Genomic DNA, 13,417 nt, shown 5'->3' on the forward strand with positions numbered 1-13,417 from the left:
TATTCAACAGCAATCTCAAGATGTTCATTTTGAATCATTCCACACTGCCCACCTGGTGGTTAGAGAGTGAACTGTTACTTTAAAGAATAGTTTAAGTAACAACCATGTTTGGGGCAGCAGGCTATTCTAGCAAAGAGAGCAGTACATGTTACAGGAGGGAGTCTATTCCGTATGCTAAGAGGGAAAATGCAGCTCACTGACTTGATGTTTTAATGTGTTAACTCCTGGGAGAAAATATTGTTTTGTGCAGGAAAATTGATATCCTCTGTGCAGATAGAGGACTGGACTTGCAAAGGATTCTTTTTCTGTTCCTCTAAAACCAAAATCTGTGGCAAGATGTTTGAAATCACCAGGACGCTTAGTGCTGCTTTGTTAAATAATGAGGTAATATTTTGTCACATCTTCTGGGCAGTATTTTGTTTTTCTTTTCTTTTTCCTTCTTCTCCATTTGCTTAGAAAGGATTTCATCCTCAAACTGAGATTTAAAAGAAAAGAACAAAAAAAAAATATCATCCTTCGCTTTATTTCTAAGGACAATCCCTTCAATCATTTTTGATAGCAGGATTGTCTTTTATTTGTGGTTTTAATCAGCTGCTGTTGCCTAGGACATTATACCACGTAAGGCACAGAGTAGGTAGTTATTAACGCTGAATTGGCTTCAAGTATAGTCCATCTGGGCTGTGTATGAGAAAGCTTGCTGGCGGTTCCTGATGTTAAGATACCCGCAATCTTTAGGATGTATGCATGGTGGAGAGGGACACAGTGCTATGAGATCACTTCTTTTAAGGGAAACTGTCAATAATGAGTCCAGAAACTGCTCATTTATGGTAAGAAAGAAGAGGGGGGTGAAGCAGTGCTGTTTCATTTTATTTTGAAAATGGATTAGCAGCATTTTTTAGTCTAGTTTGCGGGGAGGGTGCTTGCATGAAATAATAGCTTTTCTTATTGATGCTTAAAAGATTTTAGAAAAAAATTGTATGTTTACAAATTCTGTCCTTTTGGTCATGCAGTAGACAGCCCCCCATCCTGAAAGATGAATAGACCTATTGGAAATCTGATAATAAGACTGATTCCTCCCCCAACAATAGAATAATGCCTGTGTCTTTAATGAGAGGCCTCTATAGACACTTGTACATTTCTTCTTGTTTCCTTTAGGTTTATTTTTTATCTTTCCATGTTCTTTGTCTAGTTTTGGATGATAATGTACAATATGGAATATATGGATTTTTTTTTATATTGGCCAGATAGCTTTTTTATACTTTCTGCTATTGCTGACTTTTTCAGACAAAAAACTGGATCTTCTTCATGTCCTAAATCATTATTGAATGCCTAAAGAAGTGTGTTGATGTGTAGGAAAGGTTGGAAATTCGTAATTCTCTGTTTAATTGTTTTAACCTCAGTGAAGGTTTAATTTAAGATTAGCATTACAAATGAAACTTTCTCTGTGAACATATAGTCTTACAATTAGGATGCATCTCATTATGTCCTTGAATCTATTTTTCTTTTGTATATTTTGAATTTTCAGTTTTGAAAATGTTCAGTTAACTATCATTTATTTGAAGGAAACAATCAAAATTAAATGTGTAAGAGAAGGTAATGCAAGCTAGCAGTTATTTAAACTATTCACAAGTATTACATTAACTTCTTCATTTTTCTGGAGGGGTTACTCAATTCTTTTAAAACTCATGTCTGCATTTTTAAAATTTTTATTATTACTATTGTTTAATAATACTGGGATGTCAATGGAATATAAACTCATAATGTAGTCCATGCTAATGTTTTGCTTTAATATATGAAAAATTTGCTTTTCACGTTAAATGCTACTTCAGGTAGTGTTTAATTTATATTTTTAATATAAGAATTTACAGAGCATACCTTTTATAAAGAATTCTTGATCCCAATTAATATGAGTGCATTCTAATTAATTACCTAGGCTTTATGATAGGACTATATAGATTGATTTGATGAAAGCAATTTTAATATGTCAAATTTGATCATATATATATCTTGCCTTCTAGTTGTAGCTGGACTTTAAAAAGACTAAAGATTATGTGTCAGATCATTTTTACTCTTAACAGAACAGTTATACATCTCATTAAAACAACATTTTCATTTTCTATATAAGCACACCAGCTTTATGAAATACATAGCTACATTTATTATAATTGTCATTTTATAATATATAAGCTTTTATTTTTATATCGGAACATACCTTATATAGTTAATGTAAATCGTGAATTTAGTAAACTAACACGAGTAAAATAATTACAATAGACAGTAAGTTTTTTCATATTTTGAATCTGGAAATAAAATTAAATCTGCATTTGTCTGGAATTATAAGGTGGCTAAAACAGTCTGGATTTAAGAGGTATATTGAGTTTGAAAGATGATTGAAATACAACATCTACAGGTCAGTGTGTCCATATTCTAGGTGTGGCCTAAATTTCCCCTCTGTGTATGTTGCATGTGTGGGGAGGGGTGGGCAAAATCCATGCATTTGTAATGTTCTTCAACTGTCCCTTAATTACTAGACACAAGCTGCAGTTCAGAAATCTGGTCTCTGTTGTTGTAGAGGTCACCAAATCATTAACATTGTCAATCTGGCAGTAGCTAATTTCAATAGCACCTGATGTTGCAACGCCTCCTTTAGTTTCCCTAGCCAATCGCATCTCGCTTTCAGCTGACAGATGGTCCCATAAATGGATGTAAAAAGAAGAAGCTGCTAGCCAATTTCATCAAGGCTCTATTCAGTTGCTATCTACATTCTAAATTCAGGGGGCTTGAGGCACAGTGCTTGGGTTTGGGTTTTCTTCTTTTTGCTGCATCATACATCTGCCCTGTATATTTTGTGGATTTTTAAAAAAAAGATACAATAAAGCATTTAATTCCCTGAAACCATATCAGATCTTTAGAGGAATTGAAGCCTTGCAAGACCCATTATTTGCCATTAAGAATGGTTATGGTAGGTATTAGTAGTTTTTAAAATTTGTTTGTTACAGCAGTCTTTCATAATTTGTGTATAGAACATATCCCTTTCCACAAGTCTGCGTTTTTATCAGTCTGTGTTATCACATTAGTTTAGTTTGCTCCCCTTGGTTTGCTTGTTAAATGTCTTTTCTCCTGTCATTTCACAGCTTTCCGTTTTTTTTTTCCTCACATATGTAATTACTTGCCTAGCTTTTAATAAAGGGTAATAACGGTGTATTTTTACCATTTAATGTTGGTTATAATTTTTGCTTTAAATATACCCAAGATTGCATTGGGCAACAGAAATGCTGAAGGGGGGGGGGCTGGGGTGGTAAAATTTCCCACATTCACATGCGGTTAATACATATGCAAAATGGAATCCTTCAAAAAAGAAATTATATAGAGAGGTAGTGCTTTGAAACAGATACTGTTTTGGTTTGGTGTATTGCGCAGTAGACAACGGTAATTTTTTAAAAAAGATAATGATTTATAGGAGCTTCAATAAATGCTGCATATTGTATTTCAAAGAGTTTCCTGTCATGACCTCATAAAAAGAGGAGGCGGCTTGTATGTGTAGCAGCGCCTAGTATATGCCGATGTGTTGCATCGTTGGGCAGGAGTTCTGTAAGAAGGAATGTCAGCTTTTACATAACATTCTTTTTGCTTTTGACACGGTGAGGGGCTGTAAGGGTCCATCTTTGTGATCACAGATGGAGTGGAATGGCTTGAAAATGGTAAGTGAACGCTAGGAACACGCTGCTTTGAGGCTTTGTGGGCTTGTGAATTTGCTTGCTTAGGATAGCAGATTGTGAACTATAAATAAAATTATAGGCTATTTTGGATTTTAATGAGGGCACCTGGGCATGTAATGTGTATGTACAACTATTGTATAAATACAGACGAGTGTCATGGCATAGAATGCTTCGTTTGGTAAGCAGGCATTGGGCTGATCGCTGCTGACAGCCACGGTGTCTTTGTACTATATGCTCAGCATATGATGCCCTTTAATCTTCATTTGTGCTACACAAGTGATAAGTTGAACAGGAATCTAATGATTACATGGACTGTTTCAGTAGAATCTTAAGGCTGCTGTGAAACAAGAGTGCTTTCTTTTCTGTGGAAGGAAGTTAAATCCGTTAATGTGATAGTAGTATTTCTATTTTTAGCATATTCTTTTGCTTTAAAAAAATCCAAAACTGTCTGATTTTTTTCCCCCTTGCTCCCACACCCTTTCTTGCTGTTACTGCTGTTCTTATAGATTGTGCAAAATGGCTAGATCAAATGTAGACTTTTAAGTCTTGGCAGAATGAAGCAAATCATGAGGATGGAGGAAAGAGTAGAAGAAAGAAGCATTAACATTCAACTCATCCCTCCTACTTTTGTTCAAATTAAATATCTTACAGGTACCCCTTCCCTCCTCCCCGAATATTTATTATAAACTCAGAAACAAAGCTATGGTCTTTTGCCTATTCTTGTAGGATTTTCTTTGTCTAGCTGCTTGTTTTGATGGGTGTAAAACAAATAAGATTAGACTGAGCAGCCGAACTGAAAGCGATAGCTGGAGGAAAAGCCAGTGAAAGGTTGCCCGGGAAACGAGGATAGGGGAAGCTGAGTGGGGGAGCAGGTGGCAATCATGTGGGAATACTGCAAACACTGAAAAAAACAAATTCTGGGTCTACCTCAATTATCTTTGCTGTTCTTTGTGGCAGCCACAACTTTATTTTTTCTATATGAATAAACATTCAATTTCTCTCTTTTTAAATTGGTTTATACAGATATATAGATATAACCCACACAAACATATATGCCCACACAAGCACATATTGTAATGTGGTATCTGTTCTTTTTCTGCATTCTTTCTTTTTCTAAGGGTAGGGGTTTAACCATTTTATTACTGATATAAATTCTATATGCACGAATATACGTTGAAGGCAGGAAATAGTACATTATAAAGAGAGATGCTGAATGGGAATAGTTGATCTGAAAATTCATTCTCAAAGTATTCATTAAATGTCAGTTCAGAACAGTAGAGAAACTTACTCATAAGTATAGAAAATGTATGAAAATATTGTAATTTATATGTGGCATGAAATGCCATGACTTTGTAATTGAATTATTGGGTAAGGGAAAATATAGTTTCTTTTATACAGTATTTATACACAGAACAGTTTATTATTAAACTGTTTCTATCCTATTTAATTTTAAAAGTATCACTAAACTATATCACACTGGTTAGGCTTGGAAAATTTCACCTTTGACTTAGTATATCCTAAACTTGCAAGATGGACTTAAGTAGAAATGCTATAAAATTTGTAAAATATGCAAAATTCACATTGTTTTAAATCTGTTCTATAGAATAATGCTTCCTCAGTTTTTGTCGAAGAAGAGATTGGCCTTCTGTGTAAGAAAGACAAGTTATGGAGATTCTGTAACCTCTGATAATCTTTTTCTGTAATCTATAAATATTTTAATTTGTCTAATTTTCATACTGCATTTAAACTATCCAGTACCTCCCCTCACTACATTCATCTTTGAATAGTTGCAGCAAGCAGTTCTATTGTTTTATTATTCTCCGTATTGCTTCTTTCTTGCTCTATTTTCCCCTTTTAAATCTATTGGCAAAAGTTTGCAGCGTTTGTTTTTCTTTTACCATCCTAATCCCAAACTCTCATATTTTCAGCTGTCCAGAAATTAATATAATACACATATGTTCTAGCTATGATGCAGAAATAGATTTTTCAATACATAAAAACCTATGAAGTCTCTTGATGGAAGAAAATTTCTATAAAATCAATGAATTATTTACTATTATTATAGCATTAAGACATTTATTGAAAAACTGAAATGGGTGAAATGTAAATAGTAAGGTATGTTGTGGATGTATAAACGGGTTCATTCTTCCTACTGTTCTATACTTAACTAATGAAATTGGCACATCTACATAGAGAGATGCTTTTATTCCTTGGCAAACAGCCTTTCTTTGGTTTATTTCTCCCCCTCCCCATGCGCCCCTCCCCCCATTTTTTGTAAGTATCTTACTATTGTTGAGCTCTGTTAAACTAAAGAAGGATAAATCTTTAGATTTGTTAAAGAACAAATAAATCTCTATTGGAAAATTATTTTTAAATATATATTTAATAAATAGCTTCAAAGGAATGGCATGGTTATATTCAGTTCCTCATATGCAATAGTTCTGAAAATCAAACTTGAACTTTGCTAGATAGTTTTACTCTTCAGGTACCTTAAATATAACTCCTGAAAAATTTTCATTTCTTTTTTCATACTGAGGTCTCCCTGAATTATGCTTTTCAAACTTAGAAATACTTAGTGTGGTATCATTGTTGTGAGGAGTTGCTCCATATGTTGCTCTGTGTCTTCTTTTTGCTTGGCTTGTGGAGAGCTTATGGTTCTAGGTTATCAAGACGACTGACTCATAAAGTAACTTGATATGTAGGCACTAGTGGGTAATTCTTGCATTTCACATTATTGAACAACATAATGGATGAGCTATGCTGAATGTACTTGGAATTAATAAATATACATGTTTAGCATGGAGTCTCTCAGTTTCCTTATTGTATGGCATTTACTATGTGATTATACGCCTTTGACTTTGGGGCATCTGACAGAATACCCTCTGATACACTGGCAAATACTGCAATGCAGTATTTTTTTCAATGTCATTGGGGTTTAGGGGGAGAAAAGTGTTGCTAGAAATAATATGCTAGGCTGAATCATTGATGGGATCAATTCCTGTAAAATTGACCGGTATGTTTTGGAAAGGAAATTATCCGGCTTCTGCTTCTGCTTCTGCTCCTGCTCCGGCTCTTCTCTCAGACATATTCGAAGATTGAGTGGGGTGTGCATACCTCTGTATGTATGTGAATATGTGCACGTTTGTGTTTCTGTGATTTAGTTAAATAAATCTCAGTACACTGGTTTGTCTTTTAAAACAAAGCTGCATAAAATATAATTCTGTAATTTAACATATATATATATATATATATATATATATATATATATATATATATATATATATATGAATATATTTCACCACTTTTTAGAAGGTACCAGTCCTACATTATCATAAGAAAAAAGTTTTTTTTTAAAAAAAATGCATTCATTTAATGTGCACTGGTCATGCCAGCGATACTCAAATGTATTGCATGTTTATATTTTATCTTCTTTAATCTGCAAAACACTTTTGGGAGCTAAAGATTTTTATAGGTCACACTAGCTATAAAGAAATCAGGGACAATACATTTATATATTATGGCACAAATTGATTAACTTAGCTATTAGGGAAAAATAAAAGATAAAAATAAAGAACTGAAATTGATTAGTCCATAAAAAAGAGAACAATGAATTTTGACTTGGGTTAGAAATGTGTGTGAAGCTTTTGCTTTTCTTATATTAAAAGATTATTATTTACCCCTTCCCTTTAAATAATACCCTGAGGAAATAAAAACAATGATTTGTAAAACATTTTGACAATATATAATGTAAATGCATTGGCTTTTTTATGAAAAAGAAAGGCATGTCATATATCAAAAGGATATATTTCAGATTAATTACAGTTCGAACGAATGGTTCTGCAACCTTATATTCATTAAAAGTAAGGCAGTTCATTTTATTTAATAACTAGGGTAGATTGCTTTAACTAGTGCACAGTTTGTGCCTATGGGATCCTGTAAGAAATAAAGAGGGAACTGAGGGTAATACCTGTCCATTAATTGAACTTTTTATTATAAGGTAGTAATCTCAGAGCTGGCAAATGTTGAAAAGCAAAAAGAAAGTCCAAATTAAATTGGATAAAAAGGCAGTGAGAATGTTGATGAAATAAGGTCAACTAAAGGTTCTTTGTTTTTCATTTGTGTTTGTTTGTTTTAGAAACACTGTGCAAAGCTGGCTTTGCCTGTTTTTGGGATCAGGAAATAGGTATAATCCTGAAGTGCTCCTTTGTTGGTAAGGTGAATGCAATGGTTAGTCCCCTACTATGATGTACAAATGAGATGTCCATGGCCAGGTTTAAGAGGTATTTTAATTTAAAATTATCTTATCATCATATCTATGTAATTAGGAGCATTAAATTTGGTATTACAGTACTACAGTTCAGTGTTTCAGATGATATTTCAGTTTTGATAATAAAGAGGAAGTTCTTTGTACTTTGACGTTAATGCAAATAAATATGGAAATTGTGTAATCATTTGTAAGGCTTCAAGGAAAATCCATGCAAAGCCTTTTTTTGTGCGCGCTTAAGTCTGAGTTTTAATGCAGGACTGTGATACCAGTCGAACATTTCCTGTTGCCAGAGAGCTTAAATTGCAGTGCCTTAGGTAGAATTGTTTATAATTAACATAGCATTTAGACACTCGTCTCTTTTATTACTCCTTTGTGATCAGATATTGTCCAAAATATTCCAGTATTAGGAAATTATAAAATCTTTGAATGAAATAGATACTTCATTTGTACTTTAACAATCAGAATACTTCACTGTGCTTAGAGATTTTGACATCTGTTGGCCCTGTATAATTTTTTTCTGTAAAGTTTTAGAGCATGTTTATCTTAAGAGTTGAGTCTGAAAATTATTCATTGAAATACCTTTCATTATCAGGCTTACTAAACCCGGCTGTCACAGTCTTCTGTTCAAAGTGATAAATAGGAGATAAAATCTTTCTCACATCTTCTGTACAATGTTTTATTTTTATCTATTTTTACAGACTAACAATAAAAATTATAATTTCTCCAAATCCCATCCACCCTACCCTCAATTTATTCTAGGTCTAATTGATTGTGGCTAAAACCCAAATGTATTGAATTATAGGAATGGTGAGCTTCTAAAGTGTCACTTTTCCAACAATTTCAGTTCATATACATTATAAAATAAATGGTTCTAGAAACATTTTTTTCAAAACAAACAATAGCGCTTCTAGCGTTTGTGGAAAGCATGAATGTTATTTTATAAATGCTAAAGTGTCATGATAATTAAGAACAGTGTATAAACACAAACATAACAGATAATATTGTTTAGATATTGTTTAAACAAATACGTTTCAGTACTGTATTCCCCCCCCGCCCCCTCCATAGACCTGTAATATTAACTTCTAGAGTTAGAGAAAAACACTCACTGGCACCTTCAGAAATCTTTTCCAAAATCTGTTTCAATGTTCAGGTTATTTTAAAATGATCAAATATCAAATGTTGTACTAAGGTGAAATATAAAAGTAAAATGCCAAGAAAAAAGGTGAAACCATATAAAATGAAATTACTGAATTACTTTCACTAGTAATTGTGATGTGAAAGAATCAAATGCGTGTACAAAGAATTACGTGACTATCAATGCTGCTTTAAATTAACTGTCAATCTATATATTTAAAGAAACCAGATAACTACACTTTCCATTGTGGTATTAAAAATTGGATTTATTAATTATGAGGGGAGGGGGTTGTACAGATTGGAATATAGGCTCTACCTATAAGCATCATATAACAGCAAAGGAATTAAAAGCAATTATTAAAAATTCACTTCTAATTTATCTACAATTTTTAAGATTATTCTACTTATATGTATTGTACTTGTTTCCATGGGTTGTGTGAGCAGTTGTTTTCAAAAGCTCTAAGCCTTAAAATAAAGCCAACTTTAAGGTTACACATATTTTTGTGTTACAGTGGTCTCGTGTTTGGCCTATACTTGTGCATAAATGTGACCTCACAGTTGTGTATCTTTGATGATTGATTGCACAAATATAGAAGCTTTTTACTAATACATGTCAAGGGTATATGCTAAGCAGTACATATTTAGAAAAACGATGCATATGACACTTATTAAATGAAAATGCCTTTTTTATTTTTCTTCCTCTCAAGAGCAGCTATTCTGTGTAAATTCACTATTGGACAGATCAACACCATTCATGTACTGATATATATGTACTAATTGAAACAGCTATGACCATCGAGGAAAATAATACAGTTCTGCCTGTATTAATTTAAGATACTTTTTTAAAAAGCCAGCATATTATCTCCTTATACTGAAAAAATTAAGTATAGTTAATGATTGGTTATCCAGTTTGAACATTAAAAAAGCATGGTATAATATCAAACTGAAAATCTGAAAAATGAACATATTTTAATATCCCTTTCTTCTAATCCTAGATATGATTTGTACGTTTAATATTTCATGAACTGGAAGACAGAACTTAAGGTTTCACTATCTTTGTTCTTACTCAAATGTAGCTAGATGTGGATGGATGAATTGTGAATTAGCAGCATAATGAATATATTATTGAAAAATTATGGGCTTTTTAAACCAGTTTTACAGTTTCAGTTTGATTTCTCACATTGCCATATGTATGCAACAAAAATCAAGTGAAAGAATATGAAGGAATAGGCATTCTTTCACAGAAAAATAAAACAGAATTTCCTGAAAATACAGACAGTCCTCAGTTTTATGACCACAATTGAGCCCAAAATTTCTGTTGCTAAGTGAGAAAGTTGTTAATTTTGCCCCATTTTACGACGTGTTTAGAAACACGGTTGTTAAGTAAATCTGGATTTCCCCATTGACTTTGCTTGTCAGAAGGTCGCAAAATGGGATCCCACATGACCCTAGGATACTGCAACTGTCATAAATATGAGTCAGTTGTCAAGTATCTGGGTTTTGATCATGTGATCAAGGGGATGGTGCAATGGTTGCAAATGTGAAAAATGGTCATAAATCACTTTTTTCAGTGCCTTTATAACTTCAAACTAAACAAACTGTTGTAAGTCAATAACTACCTGTAATAGTATACAATGTATAAGGCCAGTTCTAGGCCATTCCACAGGTACATGCAGGATGCATCCACAATGGGAGGGAGATGTCCTCGTTCTAACCCATATTCTGAAATAATAAAAATGACTCTTAAGAGTGACTTCTCTTTTTTTGCATGCATAGACTAGGTTTGAGCTGATGAAAGTGGCAAATAGTGGTAATCTCTCTGCATTTTTCTTGCTACAGTCCTTATCTCTCTTACTAAAATAAAATGTGTAAACGAGAAATGGACAATAAATTAATGAAGTTGTTTTTGATAGTCCCTAGGAAAAATTTAGTTTTCATGTTTTCCATTTTTATCTATGGTGTACAGCATCATAACCTTTTATAACACTGACATTAATTCAGCAATTATCTAAACAGAAGTTATTCTGTATTTTATTAACTGAAATCCTGATAGGGCAGAATTTCAAGTAAGGAAGAAACTATATATATAGTTATTTTTGCAATATACTCCAGTTCTATAAAATGTACATGCAATTTATCTGAAGTTAATCTTTTTAACTTATAGCTGTTCAGTTCCCGCATAATTAAGTATTTGCTTTGATTATGTGAACTTAACTTTTAATATTTCAGTATTAAAATTAGTATTGTTAGCGTTTATATGTAATTTCATGTACATACGGTATTTAGGAGCTCTTAAGAATGAAAATATGCAGTTGTCTACTAATCTTTATTTTGCAATAGTTTTCTTTCGTTGAAAAATATATTGGTAGACTTTATTTCTAATATGAATATTTGCCTCAATATCAGTAAATATTTATAATGTTTTTTATTTTTGTGTTTGTGTATGTATTGTGTTGTTACAAACACGTATTTTACATCAGTGAAATCTTTTACTTATATGCAACTATACGTTCATGTAGATAACACCTGCCTATTTAGCAAAATGCAACCTATTGCATTTTGTCCCTAGAAAAGGACAAAGTTAGTAGCAATTACAGAGCTTCATTGTTCCTCTAAATCCTTTCGGTTCTCTGACCTTAAATTTAGAAGTTTGCTAAACTATGTTTAAACCATACCTATTCCATATATCACTGTTGTTTTGCCTATAGCCATGATGGCGAACCTATGGCACACGTGTCCAAAGTGGCATATGAAGCCATGTCGCCTGGCACACACGGCCTTGCCTGTTTATCTTCTGGGTTTCTGGCACACATGCGGACACGATGATCAGCTGTCCTTCGTGTGCGTGCAGTGCTGAAAACCAATGTGCACATGCGTACCGGCCAGCTGATCGTCGGGCGCGCATGCGTGCCAGAACCCACATGTTCGGCTTTTTCAGAGTGCGGCCCTGATGAGCATGCATGTGCACGATGTTTCCGTGCAACCTTTTCAGCACTCAGTGCGGAAAAGGTTCGCCATTACTGGCCTATAGAATCAAGAAGGGCTTTTACGCTGATGCACTAATTTTATCTATTCCTAAAAAGTTCACATCTATTCATGCCAGAGGTGGGTTTCAGCAGGTTCTGACCAGTTCTGGAGAACTGGTAGCAGAAATTTTGAGTAGTTCGGAGAACCGATGGTAAAAATTCTGACTGGCCCCATCTATTCTCTGCCTCCCAAGTCCCAGCTGATTGGGAGGAAATGGGGATTTTGCAATAACCTTCCCTTGGATTGGGGAGGGAATGAAGATTTTACAGTATCCTTCCCCTGCCATGCCCACCAAGCCACACCCACAGAACCGGTAGTAAATTTTTTTGAAGCCCACCACTGATCTATGCTAATAGGACTTTTTAATTGCTAGCCTAGATAATAGCAGTGTGCCTTTATCGTGAAATAATCTACTAGGTGGCAACGTCTAGTGAAATTTAGGGTTGAATTCAGTGGAGAACAAATTATAGAATGTTCTTGTTTTCTTGTGTTATGTGGGGGGTTTCAGAGGTGGAGGGTTTCAGAGAAGCAAGGATATCAAGTTTTTTGACTGGGCCAAGTTGTCAGATCCAAACCAAAAGTTGTAGCAAAACTGGAACCATAGAAGAACTGGAACCATAGAAGAAAATTTAGCAGAAAAAGTATAGTGGATGCACAAGGAGTCTTTTCAGCATTGCTTTTATGGAATCTTTATATCTGCTTGCATTCATTTTATTTCTAATTGTCTTTTGGTTTGATTATTAGCTTTGCTATGCAAATTTAACTCTCATACCTATTTTCTCAAGTCCTTACTTTTTAGCCATGTATGTATGTATGTACCGGTTTGCTCTAATGGTTAAGAATCCAGACTAGAAAGCAGTAGACTGAGCTGAAGTCCTGCCAAATCCTGCCTTAGCCATGAAAGCCAAATGGGTCAGTCATTCTCTCTCAGCCCAAACCCCTCACAGGGTCGTTGTTGTGGGGAAAACAGGAGGAGGAAGGGGTGTTGGATATGTTTGCCACCTTGAGTAGGATTTAGATAGATAGACAGGCAGAATCCTTTTTAGCTTTGTAATTCCAATGTTAGGTTTGTAAAAACACTATGCACTTCAAAGCCACCTTGATATGATAAAATGGAAAAACTAAGGGGTTTAGACATAGGACACAAAAGTCTCCTGTTCTGACATGCTCAAGTTCCAAGTGAGGAAAGTATTTCTTAGTTCAAGAACTGGAGGTGACAACATAAGTACTTGACTTCTTTCATCTGCAGAAGCTCCACCCAGAACCCTGG

The 13,417-nt window shown here is 34.0% G+C and overlaps 1 protein-coding gene across 8 annotated transcripts in view; it reads left to right on the plus strand.

Annotated features, from left to right (window-relative positions):
- ELAVL4 (ELAV like RNA binding protein 4) overlaps positions 1–13,417 on the plus strand; it is a 120,451-nt gene that overhangs the window by 18,687 nt on the left and 88,347 nt on the right. For 4 of the 8 annotated variants that reach the window (XM_034415050.3, XM_034415052.3, XM_034415056.1 and 1 more), the window contains exon 1: positions 696–827. The exons of 1 other annotated variant lie outside the window; for it this stretch is intronic. In XM_034415050.3, coding sequence (XP_034270941.2) covers positions 711–827 — 117 coding nt within the window. In that variant the 5' untranslated portion in view covers positions 696–710. Of the gene's footprint in view, positions 1–121; positions 385–695; positions 828–2,703; positions 2,963–3,353; positions 3,702–13,417 lie in introns of those variants that run through there. 3 more of the 8 variants (XM_034415053.3, XM_034415055.2, XM_034415054.3) reach the window with 3 other exon arrangements.

The sequence above is a fragment of the Pantherophis guttatus genome, chromosome 3 (assembly GCF_059756535.1).
Source record: "Pantherophis guttatus breed Tessera chromosome 3, ASM5975653v1, whole genome shotgun sequence".
Taxonomy (NCBI): Eukaryota; Metazoa; Chordata; class Lepidosauria; order Squamata; family Colubridae; genus Pantherophis; species Pantherophis guttatus.